We start from the raw sequence: 12,700 nt of genomic DNA, 5'->3' as shown, positions 1-12,700 counted from the left end.
GCGGTACTTTCTGTAAAGGGATAAGACGGTGTCTGATAGCCAGTCTTCAAACCTTGAGGCCATTTACAGTTTTTAGTATTTGTTCTTTAAGGTTTTGGTTTTTGTTTTTTTTCAAACATTCTTAGACATTGCTCCAGGGCAAACGTAATCTAACGTGCAGTGCATTAAACTGTTGCATTTTTTATAAGGTACTGATGGTAAAAGTTGGCTTTAAGCTTTCTTCTAGAAAAGCAGACTATTCGTAGCGATACTCAAAGTCGATTGCCACGAGTCAGGCCCCCTCTCTCTGCCTGCTCTGCCTCTTAAACCCGCCTTTATATGTTTCAAAGAAAATGCTTAACAGGGAGAGATGCGGTTTCTTTTCAAAAGAACCAGTAGCGGGTTCAGAACACCATAGTCAGTACACTTGTGTACGGAGAGCTGCCTGTTTGTTCGTGGCTTGAGGCTTCGCCATAGTGAGTTGCCACCGGTGTATGTGAGTTGGTTTTTGTTTTGTTTCGGCCTTGGCCGGCTGTGTCCCATGGCCCTACAGGCCTCACGCTGGCCATCTGCTAAGCTGCCGAACAGAAGTGGACCTACAGTCTAGTTCATTTGTTTGGTAGGCCGGTTTGGAGAGCTGAGCTCGCCAGGCCCGTGGCCGAGTGTCAGGACGAGACAGCAGGCTGCGTCATTGCCTCCGTGGTCCGGGCCGCAGGGCAAACCCACAATGAGGGGGTTCATAATAATAGATGTCTCAGAGAAGGCGGCTTGATGACTTGGTGTCTCACTGTGTCGCTCTTGGCAGGAAGCTGCCATCGAACCCCAGCGGCAAGTGGAGGACCCTGGCGAGCACAGAGAACTTTCCTGCGCAGTCTGGGCCGAGGAGGGACATCCCCACCCGAGGTAGGTGAATTTTGGATTGGGGGTTGCTAAGAAGACATCTCGGGGGTGGCCTTCTTGATGGAGGGTGAATGCTCGGTGAACGTGGTGGGGCGTCTGTTTTTTGCCAAACCCAGAGTGGCTGTTAGTGGACGCAGCGAGCCGCGTGCCCGGGTGCAGACGGCGCCGTGCGCGTTGAGCGGAGCCCGCGGGCCTGCACCACGGGCAGGAGCACCCTCTCCAGGGCGGCGACGCCTTCGAATGCCATCGTGGCGTGTTTCCGTTCTTTAGGTGGCTGCTGTGTTTTCTGCACAGTAGGTTCTTTCTGTTGAGAAAATGGGAAGTCCAGTGTCATGTGCTTGAATGAAATGCTTTATCCAGAATGCTCGAATGAAGGGACCAAGTACACAGCTGGGTTGCTGGGGCATGGTCTCGCATCGGACTTGCCTGGAAGGTTTGTCAGTCAGGAAGGCATGGAGCCGGCCTTTCTAAATTGGGCTTATTTTGAGCATGAAAATAGAAATCAATTGTGTGGGCTCCTGAAGAGGATCAGAGCGTGTGAGAGAATCGTGGATGGCAGCAGCATATTACCGTGCTATATGCCGTCATTCTAGAATGGGGCCAGTGTAGCTGTTTAGCTGTAGGGAGGATGGAATTTAGATTAAGTACGTAGGTAGGTAGACAGATAGACAGTGTCATCTCGCCCTTGATATGCATGAGGAGGGAGGGAGAGAAAAGCATAGACTACTGTAGGACCTGTGGTATCACCTTATTTTAAAAGGGCTGGTAGAAGCGTGGAAATAAATGTACACGGTTGGGTAAGTGAATGCAGATTTTTCTGTCGCTTTGAGAATCTCTGGTGATCAGTGTGATATTTAGATTTAAACACTTAACCTCATAAGGTTCTGTTTCAGAAATAACCAATTTAAATGTTTGCTTTTAAGGGCCTTCTGTAAGGGGGTCTTATTTCATTGGGCTAAAAACTTGAGGGCTGTTAGCCTTATGCAACAGCATCCAATCGTTACGTGGCTCTGAGGGGACAAGAGTGGCATTTTGTGTAGGAGGTCCCTGCCATGCACGGTTTGCATGGCTGAAACCAAGAATCCCTGGCTAAGAAGGAATGGCCGATGAATAATACACCTACAAGAATGCAGCCATTTCTGAGAAACACAATTAGAGCTTTACTCCGAGAGACTCTGGGTGAGTCCCAGCCCGGCACCAGCTGAAATCTCTCGCAGCCCGCTCCTGGGCTCTACGGCCATCATGAGGGTGCTCAGAGCTCGCTGCGCTCCTGCCCTAGGCACGGCACTTCCACTGCAAGGGACTTGGCCCGTCTGCTGTGAGCGGAGTCCTAATGAATAGCTGTAATGTACACTCTGTGTGTGTGTGTGGGGGGGGGTAAATGGCACTGTCAATAGTGAGAGGGTCAAGAAGAACAGCAGGAGGGACCACAGGCTTCCTTTATCATAGCATACTGCACCACCACTCCAAAGAAATTAGTTCCAGAGCCTTCTGCTTTTGAGCTGCAGAGCCGGCAATTTTCAGAACTGTGTGCGCATTCAAAGAGTGGCAAGACTCCACGAAATTCCAGAACAGGAACATGGAAAAGCCATTTTCAGCTTTTTTCGGAGAATGTTTATTTTCTGAAGTATCAGTAAGAAATAGTGTACTTAAAACATTAAATCTGGGAATAAAAGAAATGAAAATTCAGGTCAAGGACTGTCTTTTTGCTCACCAAAACCAAAATCCTGTAATGCAAAGATTTAAAGACGCCTAATGTTTTGCATAAATTTTTTTTTTAATTTTTTTTAAGATTTTATTATTTATCTGAGAGAGAGAGAGGGATAGAGCACAAGCAGGGGGAGCAGCAGAGAGGGAGAAGCAGGCTCCCCGCTGAGGAGGGAGCCCGATGCGGGGCTCGATCCCAGGACCCTGGGATCATGACCTGAGCCGAAGGCAGACGCTTAACCGACTGAGCCACCCAGGCGCCCCTGTTTTGCATAAATTTAAAACAATATAAACGTGTATAAAAAATATGAGGGGCTCCTGGGTGGCTCAGTCGTTAAGCATCTGCCTTCGGCTCAGGTCATGATCCCCGGGTCTTGGGATCGAGCCCCGCATCGGGCTCCCTGCTCAGCGGGGAGCCTGCTTCTCCCTCTCCCATTCCCCTGCTTGTGTTCCCTCTCTCATTGTCTCTCTCTCTCTCTGTCAAATAAATAAATAAAATCTTAAAAATAAAAAAAAATTAAAAAATATATTAATTACTGGGGCACCTAGTCAGCTCAGTCAGTAAAGTGTGTGACTCTTGATCTTGGGGTTGTGAGTTCGAGCCCCACGTTAGACATAGAGATTACTTAAAAATAAAATCTTAAAAAAAAAAAAGGAATTACGGATCTGATAACTGGTGTGGGGTAGTGAATGTTTTTCATTGTATTCTGTTGAGACAACATAGTAGCATCAAGATAAGAGTTACTTGTTCATTCAAATCACATTGAGAACATTTTTGTGAGGTTCAAGATTCTGTCCTATATAAGGATATATAGGACAAAGGTTCTGCTCCCAAAGGACCTCACAGTATAAGTGGGAAGGAGAGACACCAGTACTTACCATAGAAATGATGACACATAATTAGAATTTTTGTAAGAAATAATGTGGTGCTTCAGAATCTTGGAGGAAAGAGGATGAGGAGACTTCTGGCTGAGTCATAGGGGAGACAGGTGGTGTTTGAGCTGAAAGAAACCCAAAGCCAGGAGAGCTGATTTCATTGCATTTGCTTACTTCTAGCTTTTCCTGTGGCGAGCAGACCCCTTTACCCACCCCGACTGCCTTCACCCCCTAGTTTCTCCTGTTCTCAGAGGTTTTGCACAGCTCTCCGAGCTCAGTCATTGTGACCGACAGGAGTCTGCTTCCTGCAAATTCTCTCCGCCACTCACTGGGGTACCTCATAAGCTGGATGTAGCAGCTTGCTCGGGCTGTCCTAACCAAATACCACAGACTGGGTGACATCGACAATAGAAATGTATTTTCCCAGTCTTGTGGAGGCCAGAAGCCCGAGATCAAGGGGTCAGCGGGTTTGGTTTCTCCCAGGCCTTCTCTTCACGTCTTGCACATTAGCCACCTCCTCCCCGTGTTCCCACGTGGTCTTCCCTTTGTGTGTCTCTGCCCAGTCTCTTGTAAGAACACCACTGAGACTGGATTAGGATTCACCCTGATGACTTCATTTCACCTTACTTACCTCTTTAAAAACCCTATCTCCAAATAGTCACATTCTGAGGTCCTGGGGGTTCAGACTTCAACTTACAAGTTTTGGGGTATACAGTGACTCCATAACCCTGGGAGAAATGTCCTTTCTGCCTTATACCTTGTAGCCAAGGCTGTCAGCTGCCTCAGCGCTCTCAGGAAGTATATCCCGTCGTCGAGCTGATGGAGCCACAGCTGATGTGGGAGCATTTAAAATAAAAGGGAGAGGGGGGCTGCCATCCTTGAGTGTGGCTGGTGAAGAGAGGAATTAGGCAAAACTTCTCCGAAGGGTGTCTTGGGGTTCAGTTACATGAAGCCTTGCTGTTGCAGGCACCTTGTGATTCAATGATGCCACTTTTAAGAGTTGACCTTCTGAGTGTATGCCCGTGTGGAGGCATTCTCCCCAGAGGAGGTGGGTGACTCTGACGCTCACCTGGGAGATGTGTCTGTGGGCCCTTCCCTGCTTCTCACGGACCCACGCCCATGCTGCCTGCTGGTCTCCCTGCTTGGATGGCTGCTTGTGCCTCTGAACAGAATGGAGATGGAAATCCTGTCTTTGCCGCTCCAGCACCCCCCTTGCAGGGGCTCTGATCTGAGTCACAGTTCCCCTGGTCACCTTGCTGCACAAGCCAAAGCCCACCTCCCCAGTGCAGCACATTGCTCTCCGAGGGGCTCTGCTTTGACTCTCTGGGATCAAGTTCTCGCCACCTTTGTCCAAGCTTTCATCATCTCCGGCCTGGGCCATGGCTGCTACCTCCTTGCTGGTCTCGGAATATAAACTAAATAATAACTGGCCCCATTCCCAAACCATGCAATGGCTTCTGTTTGCACTTGGAATAAAGTGCAAGCTCCTGACCATGACCTGCAAGGCCCTGTATGGCCTTTTTTGTGGAGCATCCTTTGTCACTCTCCTTTCCCATCCAGGCTCGGGACTTATTGCTACCTTTCTATCCCTTGAACAAGCCAAGTTTGTCTCTCCCTCAGGGCCTTGATGCTTATTACAAGGCTGTTCTTGGAACACCACAAGCCTACCTCAGGACATCTACCTAGCAAATGGCAATTGGGCGTTCATGCTCAGCTTGGGGAAGGCACCCTGTGTAAGCACAGTGATTGAAAGATGGATGGACCAGTTGTCGGGTGGATGAATGGATAGAGGGGTGGGTGGTGGGTAGATAAATAGATGGGTAGGTAGATGGATAAACAGGGTGGACTGGTACATGAATGGATGGGTACCTGCCAACAGCCCTTGCTTCAGTCCTTGGTTGTGATGAATAACGATCCAGTGGTACTTTCTGTGTGCTGAAATTTTATTTAAGATTTTAGTTTACACAATAGCAATTGAAATGGGCTTGTCTTTCTAGCCTGGCATAACTTTGAGAATCAAGACATAAACATCTCAAAATAGATCTGGTAGTGGACTTGTTTTCCAGTATCATATTTTAAAGCTTGCGAGAAAGCTAAGTTGTGCTGTGTTCAATTATTGCTCTCAAATTTTTTTTTTTTATTAAAGATTTTTATTTATTTATTTGCGAGAGAGAATGAGAGACAGAGAGCACGAGAGGGAGGAGGGTCAGAGGGAGAAGCAGACTCCCCGCCGAGCAGGGAGCCCGATGCGGGACTCGATCCCGGGACTCCAGGATCATGACCTGAGCCGAAGGCAGTCGCTTAACCGACTGAGCCACCCAGGCGCCCTATTGCTCTCAAATTTGAGAGTTCAGTGAGTACTGTACAGTTCAGGGAGGCTCTGGAGACCAAGGGAGAGACGAGATCTGGGGGTGGAGCACGGTGGCTGTGGGCGCTGGCAGGTTCCATCCTCCTAGCTGCCTTGCAGCCATTTCCGCCCGCGCCTTTAGGAGCTGCTGCCAATGGGCTGGCTCTGACATGCAGGCTTGTATCTTGTTGGGACAGATGAGCGAGGAGGACGACAGTGAGAATATACTCTGAATCCCAACAACAGCTGTGAAATTGAATCCGTATGAAATCGAGCTCGTTAGGGAAAATGTGCTTCAGTATAAAATTCATAAACAAGCCAAACCCACCTGGGGGTCACCTTCCTGTACGTTCTCCCTGAGAGGTGACTTGGCGTACAGAGGTTAATACAGAGACTGATTTTTCAGTTACTAGACAAGCTTCTTACAATAGATTTCAAAGTGAGAGAGATTACCCAGCCAAACTCTACGGCTCATTTGTGGCTTTCGGGAAGACATTTGCTTTTCCTGGCCCTCAATTAGCTAAGGGGCAATTGAAGCTTTGCATTCTGAACTGCTCCGCTGGGAAATGACGAAGCCCCTGCTGGGATAACAAGGCTACACCCCAGCTTGGCCGTTTTCCAGGGCGGAGCCAGCATCGGGCAGAGCCAGCAAGGGGCGTAGCTTCCTCTCTCGGCGGTGGTCTTTGTGTTTGCAGACTTGCCTCGGTCCTCCCTCCTGGAAAGGAGAGAGGGCGCCGCAGGAAAACTGCTGCCGGGGCTGGGGGCTGGGGGGTGTAACTCCAGTTCCTCCCCGCTGGTATAGCCACGTGGCTTTGGGAGCCGCGGAGTCGGGACTGGAGCGCGACCACACATTTGCTTCCTTGCTGGTCTGGCCTGGGGACTTCACGTTATTTGGAAGGAAGCGTGGCGAGGCCAGCGTGTGTGGGTTACTGGGTTTGGGGCTGGTGGGGAGAGAGGGAGAGCCGGAGCCAAGACTGGGGGAAGAGGCGTGCCGAAGGAGGGCAGGCGGCACTCCCTGCGCCCAGTGCTGAGCGGAGGCCCGCGGGGACGGAAGGAGACGCAGACGGACCCGCAGACCCGAGTTCCGGGTTCCGAGTTCCGGGTTCCGGGTTCCGGGCGGGGGAGCGAAGCCTTCCGCGAGCTGCGGGCGGAAGGCACCCTCCGCCTTCCAGCGGCCGGAACTGCGGAGCTTACGTAACTTCCGGTGCGCCCCCGGGGCGACCGTGCAGCCCCGTCGGGAACTGCGCCTGCGCCCCTGCTGGCCACCGGAGCCCGCCAGCCACGGCCTCCGCTTCCCAGATGGAGAATCCTCTGCGCCTGTCCTGATGCAATAACCCTCTGCTCTTTTACCCTTTTGTCTCTCCTGTCCACTTGACAGCTCTCTTCAGAGCTCAGGCCCTTGTCGGCTGGCCTTGGTTGAATTTGCACAAAGGTGCTCATCAGCGTTTTTGCCTTTCTCCAGAAATCCATTTAAACACACCGAGACTCATCTCTCAGCCTTTCCAGCCGTGCTTCTCCCTTCTAGGCTGTGTTTGAGGGCTGAGATGGCCTGGGAAGCACCCATTCAGACGGCCATACAGATTTAAATGCTCCTTACATTAACGCAGTTCATACTGTCAAAGGCATTGGCGAAGTCCGCTCTGCCTCCTTTGGAGATAATCTCTGTTGCCTTTTAACTTTTGTAGGCTCTTCTGGTTGATTGTCTAGTTAAGGTGCTTTGCCTCTTGACTCCAGAACCAAGCTGTGAAGTGTCAGGTCTCCAGTTCCTGGTTCTACTGCGGCCGAATATGGCACTCGACTGAGTCTGTATTAAGTTGGCTTTCCTAACATTAGTGGATGAAGCCAAATGTCTTAATCAGACCTGAGTGATTAACCCATGTTAGAAATATACACACATCTCGGGGTCCCTGAGTGGAAGGGTCGGTTAAGCTTCCGACTCTTGATTTCAGCTCAGGGCCTGATTTCAGGGTCGTGAGAGCCAGCTCCCCCTGGGCTCATGCTCAGTGTGGAGTCCGCTTGAGATTCTCTCTCCCTCTGCCCCTCCTGCTTATGCTCTGTCTCTCTCTCTTTCAAATAAATAAATAAATCTTGGAAAGAATAGAAAAGAAATATATGTACATCTCATCCATGAACTGTGAACATTGGCTTTTAGTTCCCTCCCTTGCAGAAGGTACAGCTTGTGAGAGGGCATGATAGTGTTCTTGTAGGATGGTAACATGACTAAGCATCGTGCAAGAGTGGGCATTCTAGAATACTGGTAGACTGAAAACTTGCTTCACAGAGAAGAGCAAGGTTTGGGCAAGCAAGGTCATCAGGAAAGATGCAGTAGGTGGCTGAGTCCATGCATTCCTTCTACAGCTGCCTACCCCCAAGGCCACCTTCAGTATCACTCGTTTTTAGAAACTTTGGAAAGGAGGCACCTTTGTTTGGGGCCGGGGAAGGCAGCTTAATTGCAGCAAGTTTTTCCTTTGCTCTTTTTCCTTTGTTGGCCTTTATTTTTCTATTAGAACTCTGAAATTATTGTGTGTGCCGAAGATCACCCGGGAATGTCAGGCCCACCTATGTTGAGCTCTCTCACAAGATGACTGTGAGGACTGGACAGCCATCTGGTTCTCTGTTCCACCTCCTTCCCCTTCAGACCCACAGGCTTGTAGATATCTCTACATAGGGCCACAGTGGCTGGTCTTTGTCTCTGAGGTCACTGTAAATTACTTGCCTTTTTTTTACATGTAAGATTCCCATAACCTAAAATTTACTATTTGAATGTGTATCATTTAGTGACATTTAGTACATTCATGTTATGCAGCCATCACCACTGTCTAGTTCCAGAACATTTGTCACCCCAAAAGAAAACCACCTACCCACTGAGCAGTCACTCTTGAACTGGGTTTGCTTTCTTTAACTTGAAAGATAACTTGAAGTGATCCACTTTCTGCAGGAAGAGTATGTCTTACTCAAACATAATTGCCATCAGTTGGATGTGAGATGGATACTTGGGTGTCAGAACTCATTTCCTACAGACTCAGTATGTTAAGTGGTTGTCAGATTCTTGCAGCTAGTCTCAAATCAGTTTAACTCATAAATTTGCTGACGGTCCACACATTTGAATTAAAAAAAGAAAATCGGGGGTACCTGGGTGGCTCAGTCGTTAAGCGTCTGCCTTCGGCTCAGGTCATGGTCCCAGGGTCCTGGGATCGAGCCCCGCATCAGGCTCCCTGCTCAGCAGGAAGCCTGCTTCTCCCTCTCCCACTCCCCCTGCTTGTGTTCCCTCTCTCGCTGTGTCTCTCTCTGTCAAATAAATAAATTAAAAAAAAAGAAAACCGGTCTGCAAGCCACCTGTTTCTCTTAAGCAATCTAAAGTGCATCCAAATATTTCTAAGTATGTGTTAAACCTGCACATCTCCCAAGAATTCATAGAAGACAACACAGAGCCAGGAGCGTGCTTTTATGTCTGTGCCCCCACCCCCATCCCTAGCAGCCCTCTTTCCTCCCACTCCCAATACAGAAATCATCACCACCTCCACCAGAATTTGGAGGAAAGAAAGGCGAAGGAGGAAGACAAGCATGGATAGTGACAGTGTGGTAGCCTGAAAAGTATATCTAGTTCAAGTGTTCTCAAACAGCGTTTGGAGCATATCCTTGGGAATATGCATGTTCTACTTGTGAGTGTAATTTTCTTTGTTTCCATATTAACCCTTAAGTTCATAACAGGATATTCTGCATGATGTGCACAACCACACCTGGTATGTGTGGAAGTGTCTCATTGCCAGTGCTAATAAAATAACTGTCCCTGGCTGGGAGGAAAGAGTCTGTCCACATTCTCATGCAAACCAAGCTCTGTCTCTAGACGAGGGAAAAGACAGCCAGGTGCCAGGCCGTCAGAGCTCTGTGTTCTATCTGTCAAAAGTGATGGGTGAAATGAGTCCTTCTGTGACATCTGGGAAACCGTAGTAGCTGAGATCTGGGACCACAGGAGAAACAGCTCATTCCCAGCAAAGCCCCGTCATTTGTCTCATTAAACATTTGCTTTATGGTTTTGTTCTCATATAATTGTAAATTTGTTTTGTATTTCCTAGCCTAAGAGCTATGAAAATAAAATAAAATGTTTTATATTTAGACATATTTCACAATTCAGTAAAAAAGCCATACACTGCATGTTTCCATATGTAGGCAGAATCTATAGAGACAGAAAGCAGATTCATTTGCCAGGAATTAAGGGTTGGGGGGAATGGGAATGACTTGCTAGAGTAGGTATGGAGTTTCTTTTGGGGGTGATGAAAATACTCTGGAATTAGATAGTACTGATGGTTGCATAACTCTGTGAATATACTAAAAACTACTGAATTGTATACTTTCATAGAGTAAATTTTGTGGCATGTAGACCTTACCAATTTTTAAAAATCTGTCAACACTGGAATGCCACAAGAGAAAAAGTCAGTTTAAGATGAGTCTATGCATTACTCAAGTCTGAGCAATGCGGCAGCAAATCTGAGGTCGACAAAGTTTGTAAAGGGTCAGACAGTGAATATTCTTGGCTTCGGGGGACAGTCTGTTCATGTTGTGATGACTCAACTCTTGTAGCATGGAGGCAGCCATGAACAGTACGAATGGGAGTATGTGTAGCTGTGTTCCGGGAAAACTTGCCAGCCCTTGGGTTCGGTCAAGGGATGGCTGTGCGTGAGTGTACTTTCAGGGATGGGAATGTGGGACCTGGCTGGCAGTCTGTCTAGACATTTCAGAGAGACTTTTTTTATGATTCTCTTGCAAGAATGAGATCCATTTCTCTTGTCTTCATTTTACTTGTCTTTTTTGAACTTGAAGAGTTTACATTGTCCACCCAAATAGAGGTGGCCATGGCTCCTTCACAGCGTGGAAGTAGAGGTGAGTGCAGGATGCTCTAATCATGGGCTCCTTTGTGATGTTCTGCCTTGCAGTGATGGCGAGGGGTAGGGAGGGCACCCCCAGACCCTAAAGACTGGCATGCCACGTTAGGTGAAGTGACTCAGGAAGGGCTTAAGGCTTCACCAAGACTGCCTAAGAGGCTAGGGGGAAGAGTTCTTCTGGAATGTAAGTGCTAGGGTGCTTGTCTTGTTCTGTTCCCTTTTTATCTGTGGAATTCTTCAAGCGCACAAATGTTCCGTGTCAAAGACAGGGATACGTATGCATTTTATTACAAGTATTCATAATGTAAAAATCTCACAAGTATTAACATAGCACAAGCTATGAAAAGACGTGAGTGTCCTAGACACCCTGGTAATTATGCCTCGCTCTAGTAAACATGGATGTATGAAAACCCAAATTATAAATCTTAGTGTTATAAAAGTGCTTTCTCTTTGGAAATAATTCATTGAGGGCATTCTTTAAAAAGTCCTCAAGCACAACCAGCATCAAGATCTTGTTTTCCAGTACCCTTCTGTAATCAAAGCAACCAGTGCTCCTGGCAGGGAGTGGCTGGGTTTAGGCCGGGGCAGGGAATACACAGAATGAGCCTGGAACATCTTGTAGTGACAAAAAGTAAGGAAGAACTAAACCAAACAAGCCCAATAACAATAAGGATATGTCAAAGGGACACAGGAGCCAACTTAAAGAGCTTCCTATGACCAGAGTTGGAACAATTGAAACAATGAAATAAAGGAGTGTTAGATTGTAACCCAGTATATAAAGTAAATATTCCTGAGTCCATACTGATATACGTAAGTGATTGAATAAATAAGTGGAGAGAGAAAAGACAGAAAAATTCCAGATAATCTATGTAGATCTTCTGCCAGGAGGTGGAGCAGAACTCCTGGCTCCTTAAATATGGGCTGTATATGGGTAACCTCCTCCCAAAGAGGGCAGGATGGCAAGGTGGAGGGAGAGAAGGAGCTTATGATGGAGAAACTGACATACGCTAACCCCTGCCAGGTGACGCACAGAGATTAGTTGTATTGACAGCATGACCCTTGAGATCCTATGAGAATGGCACTTTTTACCTTTGTGATCTTCTGCAAAATCCATAACCATAATTGTGACAAAAACATCAGACAAATCCCAGTTGAGAGACATTCTACAAAATGCCTGAACAGTACTTCTTAAAATTGTCAAGGGCATCAAGAAGGAGGAAATTCTGGGAAGCTGTTACTTAGGGGAATCCAAGGAGACGTGACAACTAAAGGTAATGTACCCTGGACAGAACAGAAAAAGGACATTAAGTAAAAAAGGAACCTGAATCAAGTGTAGGCTTCAGTTAATATTAATGTCCCCAGATTGGCTCATTAATTATAACAAATGTTACCATACTAATGTAAGATGTTAACTGTCGGGGAGACCAGGTATTGGAGATACCAGAACTCTCTTATTGTCGTATTTTTTTCTGTAAATCTAAGAGCATTCTAAAATGAAGTTTTTATTTAAAATTGTAATTTTTTTTAAGATTTTATTTTTAAATAATCTCTACAGCCAACGTGGGGCTTGAACTCAGAACCGCAAGATCAAGAGTCGCATGCTCTACTGACTGAGCCAGCCAGGCGCCCCTAAAACCATATTCCTTTTTTTTTTTTTAAGATTTAAAAAAATTTTTTCATGTATTTGTCAGAGAGAGAGAGAGCACAAGCAGGGGGAGCTGCAGGCAGAGGGAGAGGGAGAAGTCCAATGAGGAACTCAATCCTAGGACTCTGGGATCATGACCTGAGCCGAAGGCAGACGCTTAACCGACTGAGCCACCCAGGTGTCCCTAAAATCATATTCTTATAATGCATTTTGAGTTACTCAGTTTGTAAATATTAGGAACATACCTTTTGAGCAGTGAGTATGGCAAAATATCTAATCAGCTACCAGATTCTTACTAGATAGGTGTTATGTGGATGGCCCTGCACCCTGCACTGAGTGTTAAGGTCATGGAGATGGCCTGGG

The 12,700-nt window shown here is 47.3% G+C and overlaps 1 protein-coding gene across 2 annotated transcripts in view; it reads left to right on the top strand.

Annotated features, from left to right (window-relative positions):
* The window catches only part of SHROOM2 (shroom family member 2), a 132,724-nt gene that overhangs the window by 86,206 nt on the left and 33,818 nt on the right, over positions 1-12,700 (top strand). For both annotated transcript variants that reach the window (XM_044911667.1, XM_021680889.1), the window contains one exon: positions 785-882. In XM_044911667.1, the coding sequence (XP_044767602.1) occupies positions 785-882 (98 nt within the window). The remainder of the gene's footprint in view (positions 1-784; positions 883-12,700) is intronic.

The sequence above is a fragment of the Neomonachus schauinslandi genome, chromosome X (genome assembly GCF_002201575.2).
Source record: "Neomonachus schauinslandi chromosome X, ASM220157v2, whole genome shotgun sequence".
NCBI lineage: Eukaryota > Metazoa > Chordata > Mammalia > Carnivora > Phocidae > Neomonachus > Neomonachus schauinslandi.
The sequence above is the reverse complement of the archived record's forward strand: the minus strand, read 5'-3'. Positions and strand labels throughout refer to the sequence as shown.